We start from the raw sequence: 14062 nt of genomic DNA, 5'->3' as shown, positions 1-14062 counted from the left end.
CGACATAGATTAAAAAATAATCATTCTACATTATCGTGTTCTTTATTATGAATTTTTTACAATATTTATTTATCTCACAGTGTAAAATTGCCAAGTTCAGTGAGTAAATAAAAATTTCTCACCAATTTTGTCACAGAAAGGAGCTATATTAGTTCTTGATTCGTCAAATATAGACAATCTACAATTTGCCTTCATTAGATTTTTGACTTTAATCACTTGACGCAAATTTTCGAAATATTTTTGATAATAAATAAATAATACAATTTGAGATTTTAAATCTATTTTGTTGAAAAAAATAAGGCAAACTTATTAAACTTACCTTTCCGAATACTAGATCAATCATCCTTATAGCAAAACACCCCAAAGTTTTCGACCAAATAAATTGTTGTCTTAAAAAAAGGTTTTTTTTTTTATAATTATTAGCAGTATACGATATAGTTATAAACTATCAAGCTTAACTATATTTTACAAGCACTAGCAACTATCACCTTCGACTTAGACGAAAACTACATTCATAGTATGAATGATTCGAACCCGTATCCTCGTTGTTCTTACTCGGGATATCATTTGAAAAAGTCACTTTATCAGTTTTATGTTCTAGTTTCTGCTTGGTCAGAATACCAGCCTTTAATACTTTGTATGGATCCTGCGAGTGCAGTTGTTTCATGGTTGTTCTTTTCCAGTTTCATTTGTGCCCTTTTTATATTGGATGTTTCTCTTGTCGAGCATAGATTTTTAAAACTATAATTGACACCACGTTGACAATGTGTAGCCGATCTTCTATCAATTAGATAAATGGGGTTCCTGAAATCCTTCGTAGAATCGTTGTAGATACAGACCAGTAGTTGATAATTCCATCCCTCTTTAGTGTACCTCGATATGGCACATCCAATGCGATCGGCCTCACCAACTATCAATTGAAGAAAGTGTCCTATCTCGTGACTAGAAAAAAAAACAATAATTAAAGGGAATAAAGAAAATATAAGTTGCTCTTTACCCACCCGCCTTTCGACACGCCTTTCATGATACTGCTCAATCTGGCCCAATAATTTTCCCGATACCACGACTGCAATTGTGACTCTACAATTTTTAGAACGTCCTGGTTGCCCTTAAATTTATTGTAGGCCGCGTTAAAGCCGGGACTTTCATATTCTTCCGTCGAAATGCATTCCGATGGTGGACTTAAGGTGCATCTTTTCACTGCCCATTCCGCGATTCTTGCCAATTCATTGTGCCATCGCATGGTGAGCATGCGACCACTCGGAGGCAGCTTTTGAAGAGATCCTTTGGCCACAATGTTTCGAAATGTATTATGTTGCCGTAAAATAATTGCTATTATTTTACCCGTCATTATGAATATCTCGTGATCCGAGCCGCAAGTTTCTTCCCATGTCTGTATACAAAAAAAAAAAAAATTATGTTTGATTAATAAATTGGAATCGAATCGATTTTCATTTATAAATTTCTTTGATGGATAAGGTATTTAGTTGGTATGGCCAATTGGACTCTCTGACTGATTTTGACTTTGTTCCATCTCCCTAGCCTAATTGAAATCATACGTAGCATCATCTCAGTAGCTCTTAAATCAAACGTGTGGGTATATGGACTTGTGATATCAATTCAACTTACTCCATTTGCATTGCAGAGTACGTGTTCAACATATTTTGGGCATATCGATTCGTCACAAAACTTTGAAGGGTTGGCTCTTGTCATCGGCTGGTGACGAATTCTATTGAATTTTCCTTTGGCTTTTTTAACCGACAAAAAGAAAAAAAGAGCTACAAACAAGATGAAACAATTTGCAGACTTCATGACCAACTGAAAACAACCACAAAGGCTTTTTAAAAATTCCATTTTCGTCACAGTTTCACCTAGTTTCATGGATTGTTAACAGATCATTTCGAATTAAGGTTTAACGATATTCTTGTTTCAGGCTTTAAAAGCATTTTGGATATATTTTTTTTTTAGTTTCTCATAACGAAATGTGAATACAAATAGAGACCAGAGGGCCGGGAATTACTTGGACCGCGTCAAAATTTGTATTCCTTTGCAAGTTGTTTGTGGAAAGTGGAAAAACGTTTTATCTAAAAAGCCTAATGTTTGCTAAAGAATATTGGCGTGGCAAATAACGAATTTACTGATGAAAGTCCGATTGTTCCTATGAGAGCTATAGCTGTAGCCCGACCTCAAATTTGACACAGTCGTTTAATGGTGTAATAAACTCACCTATATAAATTTCACGACAAGCTCGTGAAAAGACGGAAGTTATTGAGAAAAGTCACAGTTCGTGACTTTGCCGTTTGTATGGAGGCTATATGATATAGTAGCCCGACCCGTCTGAATCCGAGATATACAATCCCTGCAGTATATACAAACCTACAAAGCTCTGTAGCTCCTATGGTCTAGGAGGAGCTTGCGCTGATCCAGACAGACAAACGGACAGACGGACGGACATGGCTATTTGAACTCGCCTCGTCGTGCTGATCAAGAATATATATACATTATATGGTCGGATATTCTATGCGTTCTGACCAATATTAATATACCCTTTTGCAAGGGTATAAAAAGAGATAAGGTTTGCCTCTTTAGAGTATGCTGATGATATTTATTTACGATATAAATTTAGTTTTATTTACGATATAATTATAGTCTAGATACGTCTAAATAGAGATTACACCATGCTAAATGACAATCGACGTTTGGCTCGGCTCGACTTTGGCGTCCGTCTATGACGCTTCGGCTTTGACACTTGATTTTTAGCACACGTCTATCGTACTCAACTTGACCTTGCATCCGACTATGACGCAAGACCTCAAAACACGTCCGTCTTGTTCGACGCGCAAAAACCAACTCTCTGGTCGTCATCTCTCATTCATTTGTCATTCCTCTTGATCGTCTTTTCTCACACGCTTACGTTCTCTCTTTGATCGTTGTCTAGTTTCTCATCTTCGTAGACAGAGGGATTGATGCACATCCCACATTTATGTACATACCCATGTTTTAAAGCGAAACCATGACTGATATCCTGTCATAATAGGATTCGAGTCCTTCCATTTTCTTCTCACTTCTACACTACCAAGAAATCTTTTTTGACTAACTAATTACTACTATCATCGTTGAAGACAACAGAAATTCTTTTTTGTTTTTTGTTATCTACCTTAGCATTTGATTTGACTTTGATTTTCGCATTTTTGAGCATTCATTATTTGTTGTTATTTGAATTTATTCTTTTTCAACTTAAGTTCTTTGGTTTGGTGCTTAATTAACTATTAATTCGCCGTTTTATTTTGTTTCTATCTGAATCGACCATTTCTATCGCCCACTCCTCTTATGTATCTTTTCAATTGAGATTGAAAGAGACTAATAGTAAGGCTTAGAGATTGATTATGTTACTATTGGGTTCACTTAGGCTTTCTGCTTTATTTTAAAAATTTTTAATATTATCGTTCTATTGGCTTCTGAAATCCTCTACCTTAGCAAGGGATTTTCGATCACTTCAACCTGTTTCTCAAGATTCACTGATAATTGTACTTTTTAAAATGTCTGATACTAGATTTTTTTTATCACTGTGAATGATTCTGTTGAAAATATAACTGAATTAGTTCTATGATAGTAAGTGAACATCTGCCTTGAAGGCCTCGTGGATTGACCATTGACCGACCATAAAAAAATACAATATTTTAAACCCTTAGTCTCTGTGGACTGTTAGGTTTTAACAATAACACAGTAAGTTAACACATTTTATTTTCAAGAATACATAAGTAAATACTGATGGACCATAAATTAACTTTCAACTAATAACTGACTTAAACATTCTATTCAATAGTAAATCTTATAGGATCTTGCACATCAGATTATAAATGAATCAGTTTAAAATGATTCCCTGCGTAGTTTTCTTTCCTTCTCTTATTAATCTTAATCTCACAGCATGTTTTAAAGGTTAATCTATCGGTACCATTTAGAATTTCTATACATCCTTTTATCTCTTACTTCGTGTTCTATCAACTATTTAGGCTATACTTATTTCGGGGTCTTCTGTTCTGGTTACATTTCATTTTCAACCCCTAATTCTGCTTCCTGTACTAAAACTAGATATTCTTTCCCACTTTCATTAATGACTGTAGTTAACTTTTTTAATTCGTTTGTCTGTTTTCCATAGATATATGTCCACGTGATTCGTGCCGTGCTATATACGACTCCTCCTCTTGATTATCCCCACTTGTTCCTATGAGAACTATATGTTATTTAGGTCCAATCTTAACAAAATGCGGTACATTCAGTAGCAGGTTTATTGAAATAATTCAGAAGTTGCGTTTTAGTAAAAAAGTGACTTTTTTCTCCTAATATTCCATTCTATTTGAATAGTAAAATATCAAAGCTAACTTCGGCTTTGCCGAAGCTTTTATACCCTTACAGTCCTTGGCAATTATAATTTTACATGTTGAAAAATTGTTTTCTGCAATTCAACTCAACTCTTTTCTACAATTTTTCCTTTATCTTCAATCATTCCTCAAACGGACATGGCTATACTGACTCAGCTTCTCATGCTGATCAAGAATATATATACTCTATAGGGTCGGAGACGTCTTCTTCCGTGCGTTACAAACAACTGACCAATTTTATAATACCTTCTGCAAGGGTATTAAAAGAAACATAATAATAAGCATCCTTATTCGGCAAAACATTTATTAGAAGTGAAATATTTGATCAGTATCAGTATGACCTTTTGACAATTTTAGTTTGATTTGAGCTCAAATCGTTTCCTTTTTTCTCATTTTTCTTTTTTGCCTTTTTTTATTTTGGAAGTTTCTCTTGTCGAGCATAGATTTTTATAGCTATGATTGACACCACATTCACAATCTGTAGCCGATCTTCTATCAATTAGATAAACGGGGTTCCTGAAATCCTTTGTAGAATCGCTGTAGATACAGACCAGTAGTTGATAATTCCATTCCTCTTTAGTGTACCTCGATATGGAACATCCAATGCGATCGGCCTCACCAACTATCAATTGAAGAAAGTGTCCTATCTCGTGACTATAAAATAACAAATAATTAAAGTTAATAAAGATAAGTTAAGTTGCTCTTTACCCACCCGCCTTTCGACACGCCTTTCATGATACTGCTCAATCTGGCCCAACGATTTTCCCGATACCACGACTGCAATTGTGACTCTACAATTTTTAGAACGTCCTGGTTACCCTTAAATTTATTGTAGGCCGCGTTAAAGCCAGGACTCTCATACTCTTCCGTCGAAATGCATTCCGTTGGTGGACTTAAGGTGCATCTTTTCACTGCCCATTCCGCGATTCTTGCCAATTCATTGTGCCATCGCATGGTGAGCATGCGACCACTCGGAGGCAGCTTTTGAAGAGATCCTTTGGCCACAATATTTCGAAATGTATTATGTTGCCGTAAAATAAAATCTTTAATTGGGGAGGTGTTTCGGTAATTGCGTCGCCCCGTGCCGCAAGATTCTCCCCAAGTCTATAAACAAAGAAAATAATGGCCAAGAAGTAACTTGCGTTCTTTTGTGTTATAGGTCTCTGACTACTTTTACTTACATTTTGATTCCCGCAGCCTAAGTGCGTTAAGTTATTTGGACATATCGATTCGTCACAAAAGTTAGAAAATTCGCGTTTTTTCGGTAGCTGACAAGTGCCCCTAAAATCTCCTTTGGTTTTTCCATTAATCAAGAAAATAAGTGCTACAACCAGGATGAAACAACTTACAGACTTCATGACTTACTGAAAACAACCACAAACGCTTTTTATAAATTCAATTTTCGTCACAGTTCCACCTTGTTTCATGGGTTGTTAAGGGATCTTTTTGAATTATTGTTTAATAATACTTTTTTGTTCGAACTTTTTAGTTTCTTGCTTCGAGCTTTTAGACTATTTTGCATCTATTTTACCCGTCCATAAAAGATATAGTAACTTAGGTCAGAAGGATGCAGCGCTAAGAAGGAAGCATTTCCGACCATATAACCATCCAGATCAGCACGACGAGACAAGTTCATATAGCCATGTCGTTCCGTCTGGATGGACACGATTGCCTCATCGACTGTTAAAGCTAGAGAGCTGAATTTGCACGTGGACTTAGAGGGGTTGTATATCTCAGTTTCAGCCGGATCGGATCACAATATCATATAGTTTTTCTCAATAACTTCGTTGTTGTGCTTAATCGATTGTTCTCCAAGCAGTATCGTGCCCGCTCGATCTCAAATCGTTAGAAGATGGGTGAGTAGTGTTAAGCATCAAACGAAGAAAGTATATAGTATGATTTATTAAGAAGTGATATATTCAAAGAAGTCAGCTAATCAGTATTTTGACCTTCTGACAGTTTTAGCTCAGCTTCAGCTCAAATCGTTTCATCCATCCAATGGACAATGTTATTAAGTAACGGTTGTATTAAAATTAATTGTTCCTTTTTTGTCATTTTCCTGAAATCCTTCGTAGAATCGCTGTAGACGCCTTTCATGATACTTCTCAATCTGGTCCAATAATTTTCCCGATACCACGACTGCATTTGGGCTTCTACAAGTTTTCTTACGTCCAGGTCGCCCTAATTTTTATTGTGGGCCGCATTAATGCCAGGGTTCCATTCTATGGTGGAATTTGAGTGCATCGATTTTCTGTAAGGTAAGTAGATGCATTAGCCCTATCCAACACAACGGCAGGAGAGTAAAGCAGAACTAATCTAAATCTCTCTAAAACTACAAAAAAGCAGACTTTAGTGCCTAAAACCAATTTGTACCTCAGTTGTATTGCTTCTATTTGTGCTTTTTTGAAATAAGTCTAATTTTTGAATTCATCCAAAAAGTAGGCAACGAATTTTATGACATCTCTTCTATATAAGTATAAAACTTTTGAACAAGTAACTTATCTCTAAACAAATAATGTTTATTTTTTATTTTTTGGGACCCGAAACTTAAAATACCACTAATAAACAATAATTTCTGTTTTTTTTGTTAAGTATTATTACACCTCTTCCTCTTATTTTTTATAGATTTGTGTATATGCTCTTTAATTAAAACCTCTTTGTAAATGAGTTGTTCATAAAATCTCATATTTGCGACAGGTTTTTCAGTCGGGAACACGATGCTAATGATATGATATGATAAATGTGCACTTGTTCTATTGTTGATTGGAAAACCGAAACCGAGTAAAGCACGTCCTTTCACATCAATTGTTACTCACAGAATACCTCTTTATTGGATTTATATCGTGGTTCAAGATTATCTATCTCGTTGTGAGAGAAAGCTTATCTGTATCTTAAGATCTATGCACAATGGGTGTTATTGGAGTTTATCATTTGGGATCCTTATACTTAGCTCAAATATTACTACAATACATATTTATGTAGTTGTTTTTCAATCTCAGGATATTTTAATGCGTGTAAATTAAAGACCTTCCCTGTCTTTGTTTGGTCTTAGTCTTTGTCTGTCATAAAAATCAGAAGTTAAAGTGTTTTTCTTAGTGTTGTTACCTATCTATCGTTGAACTGCTGTCTTTTCCAAACCGAACTGTCTTAATGAGTACGTGTGTACATCCGAGTATGCTAAGGGAAACCCCCTTTTTGCACAAATAAAATCGCAGCAAAAGTAAATAGAATTCTGAATTAAGAGGTTGGTCTTAATACCTGAAAGATTCGAACTTTCGAGATTTCCAACACCCAATCATCTTTTTACCTTATGCTCAAGTTGTCGTCATGAGTTAAACATGTTGAGATATTTTTAACTCCGACTTTCCTACTTACAAGTAGTTTTTGATTTACGTGTTGAAGTGATGTACTGTAAATTCTGTTATCTAATGTTTTGTAATCTCAGCCACGTTGCTGCGTTTTAATATAAGGACATTGCCAATACAATAATGAATTCTTTGGAATTAGAACTGAATATATATACCTACATTTGTATATATTTCGAAATATTATATGCATTCGTAGCGCCTTTCTTTTGGCATCATTTGACTAAATATAAAGGGTTTTCTTTAATCGGCTACAAATTATATATTTCATTTGAAGCCTCTGCAGACGATGCAAAATCAAAGACTTACTCCCTTTAAAAGAAAGAAAGATACATATGTATATAGTTCGTCCTTATTCGAAGAGAACAACATTTTACTTAGACTGAATAAAATAATCCTAACCTTCATTCTTTTCCAATAAAAACATTTTTAAAAATTTACTGAAGTTGCTGCTTTAGATGACAGCCATAGGATTAGAGTAGCGAATCGTTCAAAATATTTTGTTTTTATCTACTTAAAGTCTTTTCGTTTTAAATTTATCTGGATATACTCTCTCAATACCATCAGTTTTTGGACTGTCTGTAATCTAATGAACACCATGCATTTCTCTTTGAAGGTCTACGTGTTGATTTGTCGATGAGTAATCCCCAGTTTACGAATAAATAAAAATGATAGAGTGGAATTCGGCGTGGGTTATAGATAGCCAGGCTGATAATGTGGGGGCGGTTTATAATGTTATATACTTGGATTTTATTTATTTATTTTCTTACTTATTTTATGTAAAACTTTGCTTACAGACTTTAACTCTATGGATTGTGGACTTTACTAATGATGGAAATTCTCCTGTCTATTGGGTTCTATGGTGACTCTGGCATAGGGACTGCCACTGCCCACTTTCCTTCTCATGGTTACAGCTCGATGTGGCCGAAGACCCATCACAATTAAGTACACACCAGCAGCACAGAGAGCAATCAGACAGAGGACGATCAAGCCATAAGCCCATCTCGGCCAAGTATCGCAACTGAAGGCATTGCGTTTCGCTGAAGAGACAAGAAGACCGCGTATTTTGGATGGTTTATAGCACCGTCCGTTGGTCTCACTTTTCAGGTCTTTTAGCCAGACTAATTCGCAGTCACAGTGTAGCGGGACACCGTTGAGATCCAGTTCGGTAAGTTGTTGAAAAAGTGGCATGAAAGTGCTATTGAAACCACGCAAAAGAGTGCCACGAAATATCAGAGTCTTGAGATTTGTGGGCACTTTGCCGGGATTGATGCCGAAGGCATAGCTATCCAAATGGGAGAGTTTACGACTATTTTGGAAACTCACAGTTTCCAGTAGCTCCATGGGTACCAGGGCATGGGCTGCTATGCTTTGTAGGCGGGGCATATCCTCCACATAGAGCTGTCGCACTTGTGACAAGTTGGCCGTATCCTCGGGTAGCAGTTGCTCCAACAAATTATCACTGATATCAAATTGTACAAGGCTCGATGGCAGCTGTTTGGGCACACGCTCAAACAGATTACGACGCAGTGAGAGTTCCTTCAAGGGGACCTTCTCTGGCAAATACAGTTCACTCAAATTGCAGGCATCCAGACGGAGTATTGATAGTTTGGAGCTAATGCCCAATTGGCCATACAAATCCAATGAACTCGTTGTTGTCTGATTCAGTTTCCGGTTCCATGACAAATCCAAACTGTTCAGCACCAGCAATGGCAGGAATAATTGCCCGGGCAGGGAGAACAAATTATTGTGAGCCAAATCCAGAGTCTGCAAGTGCGGTAAGTCCGAAAAGGCCTTCTCGCCCACTTGGCTAATGCTATTCCAGCCCAAATACAATTCACGTAGACTGCTCAATTTGGCGAAATTATTGTTAATCAATTGGCTGATATTATTGTGCATTAGATTCAACTGATGCAGACTATCGCCTATGAATATGGGTGGAGAGCCATTCAAATTATTCCACGACAAGTCCAAAGTGTCAATATAGAGCGGCAATTGTGCGTTTAAATCGTCGGTTTTGAAATATTTATAGCTGCAATCAATATGCAGGGCTCGCATGCCCCATGGGGAGGCACTCACGTTATTGCATTCGCAGGAGAGACGTGAGTTCTTTTTCGATTCGGGATAACAGAAACGATCTATCTGGTTGTCGCCATCATCGGCATCAATATTCTCAGTCAATCCTCCGCTCGAAAACAGCAGTATAAGTAGCAGAGCAAAGTTCACTAGTCGTTTCATATTCACACTCATTCACTGCCTTACTCATCTACTTCCTATAGAAAACTAATTTGTTATGCTCTAAATAAATTCAAATATTTTTCGTTGCCATATCTTATCAGGGACTGAACACAAAAAAGCTCCGAAATCGTGTATACGATTTTCCAATAAATAACTCTTTCCCAACTATAATGTGAATTTGATTCTCTGTTTCTGTTTTGGCTTTAGTCACCGCCGACAAAAAAAAAAAAAAGCTGTGATAAGATAAGCCCGTAAAGAGCTTTTTCTTTCGTACACGCTCTCTGCACTCTTGCACTACCTTATCGGTTTCTGTTATCTATTTCATTAATCATTATCATTTCTCACACTCCCTCCCACACCAGTAATCCTCCCATACCGTTATGTTTTCACACACTCACACATGCCCGAGGGTTTGTCTTAATATTGATGGATTTGGAGAAATCCCAATGTCCCCTCTCTCTGTTTCTCATCTTTTGCCATCAAATTCAAACCGAAAAATCCAAACAAAACATAAAAAGTCAAGGATAATCCCAGAGACAGTGATTTAAGACGAGCCATCTTTGGGGGATTTATCTAGCCCATTGCATCAATACAGAGCAATAGGATGAATGGAGTCGGGGCAGATGAGAGAGCGTAAAGAAAGTCGTTGTCGTCGTCATCGTCTAAGTCCTTAAGTTAAATTGTAATTAAGCCTGGAAATCTTAAGGATTTCTTTTGGCATTTGCTCTTAATGCTTGGGGATTCAAAATGTAAAAGAAATGGCTTTTTAAAACATGTGTATAGTATTTACATTCATATGTATGTACAACAAAATGAACTTTTTTAATCATGCTTAGTACAGAAATTTCGTCTAAATTGTTTATTTATTCAAAGTAATTTTTCTACTTGTAACTGTAACAACAACTGATATTACGAAACATACTTGGAACTCTGACTAAGATGTCAAAATAAAGACTCCAACAATCTGTTTCTGGGAAACTCAGAGAGGCGGTAATGTCAAAAGTTGGGTATTCATAATAAGATAACCTTTTGAACTGCCAAGGCCTAACTTGTTGTTTGTAATATGTAAAAAAGCCAAAACCCACATTTGATTAACTTCAAGTAAAGTCAAAGTTAAGTCCATACTGTCATAATTACTTTTAATAAAACAGTCGACTCTCGATAAAACAAACCTGGGATATTTCAAATCTCTTATTTAACTTATTTTTATTTCCACGAATGAAAAAAACAAACGATGAAGGGAAGGACGATACATCAGAACCTTTGGTTAGGGTAACTAGAGCCTGTTTTGATAACTTTCAAAACCAAACTGATAAACAAAATATTGAAAAGTCTCAGCAGCAGCAATGTGCTTCAAAAAAAAGCAGTGTTAATGGTTTATTTTCAAAGATTAATCAATCAAATCACATTGGCATATGATTTTTGCTGACTTGAGAGGTGTTCCTAACTAATTCGGATACGATGATTCTAACTGCATACTTGGTTTTTGTCTATCACGTCCAGATTTTGTGAAATCTGGAGACAATTCTTGGAATCCCTATAGCATACTTTTTGGTTCAAATTTTACTCATAGAACCATATCCAAAGTGTAAGATATTATGCCTTATAACAAAGGAATAACTCTTTGATATATTGTAAATTTCTGTTGAATCAAGCCTAGTATATTAATAGGATAAAATAATAATGTTTTTAGTGCAATATTATGCCTATATCATGGAATAATATATTGCAAATGAGGTAATTTTCCAGACGATCATTTGGATGTATCTATAATTTCTAAAATTTGTTCTTTAAATTTGATTCAATAATGCCACAACGAACGGCTTTAATTCCAAACATCAAACTGGTACCAAACTCTTGACTCTTGAATACAAAGCCCCAAAAAACACGTCAAGATCCCAACAAATTAAAATCACAAGACTTAGACTTGGCCACACCAACATTACCCACCAACACTATATCAACCCAACATTAAATTCATCATGTCCATTCTGCGATAATACAGAAATAACATTACGCCATATCCTAAAAGAATGTCAATCCCTAAAAACCTCTTAAAAAAATCTTAACCCAATTCAACTCCTTTCCCTACCATCTCCAAAAAAATGTAAATATTATCCTTAAGTTCCTCGCCCAAACAAAAATTGTAAACCAAATATAATCACAACGAGAGAGTCGAAGGCCCCAGCAGCCAGCACTCTATAATTTAGAATTTTTTACTTAGTAGTTTTGAATTTAGTAGTCATCAATGTAAACTAGTCAGATTGATCAAGCATGAAACGAAGGTCCAATTGAGTATTTTCCTCAACGTCAGCTTTAAGCAAGTTGAGTATCCACTCAACTATCCAGCCAACTTTAGGTATGTAAGCCCAAATTTAATTTTTTTTTTTAAGTTTACAGAATATGATGATTCCGAAAAATCTTTAAATCTTAAATTTTGTTTCGAAAAAAAAAAATAAGAAGAAATGTTCGCGTATAATATTAACAATTCTGTAGCCAAATATGTAACTTAAATTATGGTTATTTCACTTGGCTGAGTTTTTCTTCAATTCTTTTTGCATAGAAACGAGTTTCTTCTTCTCAATGTGTGTCGAAGTGTGTCCAAGTGTGTGTGAGTGTGTGTGAGTGTGTGTGAGTGTGTGTGTGTGTCTGAGACTATTTCGTACATACTTATTTTCCAGGCCCTTTGGGCCCAAAACGAAGAACTTTTCTTTGTGTCAATGGAAAATTGATGAGGCAACATACACGCACACCCACACACAGACACATATCCTACCTCCCTCCCTCCCACACACACACACACACATACGCACTGGCATTTGCATAAATTAAAGACTTATGCTCTTGCTTCTTCTCTTGCCTCTTCTTGAAGTTGCAAACGATTCTGGTTCTTGACTTTTGTATCATCAAATTACATGTGGAACACATAGCTAGCCCGAAGGATAATGGGTTGAAGTAGAAAGAGCGTGAGAGTAGGGATGGTAGGGCCAGAGGGTAGAGGGTTAAGAGGGGAGCATGTAAAGCATTTAATGAGCTCAGTTACAGACTCAGACTCCTCTTCTGCTTCTGCGATGCCTTGCCATGTACTTAAATATATTGAAAATGCCAGGCACATTTTAGCTTTCTGGCTTCTTCTCCTAACATCAAGCCCAACCCACATTTCCTCAAGCCACCTCAACCCACTTTTCATCTAAAGTCCTAGAAATGAGTTTTGTTTCTTTATTTTAACTAAAAACTCATTAATTACCTTCTAAAAGGGCCAGAAAAAGACGACGAATATATATATATATATGTATATAGTAATTACTGAACATTACAAGGCAATTTAATTAAAAACCAATTTTCACACACATTGGCAAATTGGGACGAGATGCCTGATGGAATTGTTAATTAATAGGCCAAATCACAATCAGGTACATAACAACGAAGCGAAACGTATTCAGGTCAGAATCAAGCACTGAATATTTATGAAAATTTTAATATTAAATTCCACAAAAATTTTTGCATTGGTCCTGTTTTGGTAAAGTACCAACCCATCATCCCGTCCCAATAGCGTCAATCAATGCAAAACTGAAATGAAATGAAATGCAATTTCCCCCATTTTCCCCCACGCAATAAAAGCGGCTTCATTAAGCCAAATTGGAGATGGAGATGGAGAAGGCCCACTTGGTTGGCGGCCCATGTGACAGGACTGTCACACCCGCATATAGGATAATGGAAAATCACAGCGTAAAACAGGATGGGAGGCGATGGCGGTGGTAGCTGCTGGAAATCCTTATTGATGTTGTTCGTCCTGTTGTTGATGTCCTTGTTGTCGTTGTCGTGTGACAGTTTATGGCTCTTTAATTGAATCGCTTGTCATGCATTTGTCTAATAATGATTCAGTTTGTCCCATAATGCAGTCGAGACAACCATCGAGTCCATTCTCTCTCCCCATGGAACTGGAATGTTTAACTAATTTGATGACTTCCGATTCCGTGAAATAAAAATTGAAAAAACTCTAGGGCATAAGCCGGAAAATCTATTCATTTGCTTTATGAGCTTAATGCTCTTGTACTTACCTAGATTGATTGCAAG

At 36.3% G+C, this 14062-nt stretch overlaps 1 protein-coding gene across 1 annotated transcript; it reads right to left on the bottom strand.

Moving 5' to 3' along the window:
- Positions 1-8473: 8473 nt before the first annotated feature.
- Positions 8474-10065, bottom strand: LOC137576724 (leucine-rich repeat neuronal protein 2). Its single transcript, XM_068289982.1, has one exon. It carries the CDS (start codon positions 9995-9997, stop codon positions 8573-8575), a length of 1425 nt encoding a protein of 474 aa, XP_068146083.1. The 5' UTR covers positions 9998-10065; the 3' UTR covers positions 8474-8572.
- Between the last annotated feature and the right edge of the window lie 3997 nt (positions 10066-14062).

Source organism: Drosophila tropicalis, unplaced genomic scaffold (genome assembly GCF_018151085.1).
Source record: "Drosophila tropicalis isolate 14030-0801.00 unplaced genomic scaffold, ASM1815108v1 contig_593, whole genome shotgun sequence".
In the NCBI taxonomy this organism is placed as follows: Eukaryota; Metazoa; Arthropoda; class Insecta; order Diptera; family Drosophilidae; genus Drosophila; species Drosophila tropicalis.
This window is presented reverse-complemented; position numbering and strand designations above follow the sequence as displayed.

Coding starts and splice junctions, on each gene's coding strand:
- LOC137576724 (XM_068289982.1), bottom strand. CDS start 9,997: ATGAGTGTGAATATGAAACGACTAGTGAACTTTGCTCTGCTACTTATA.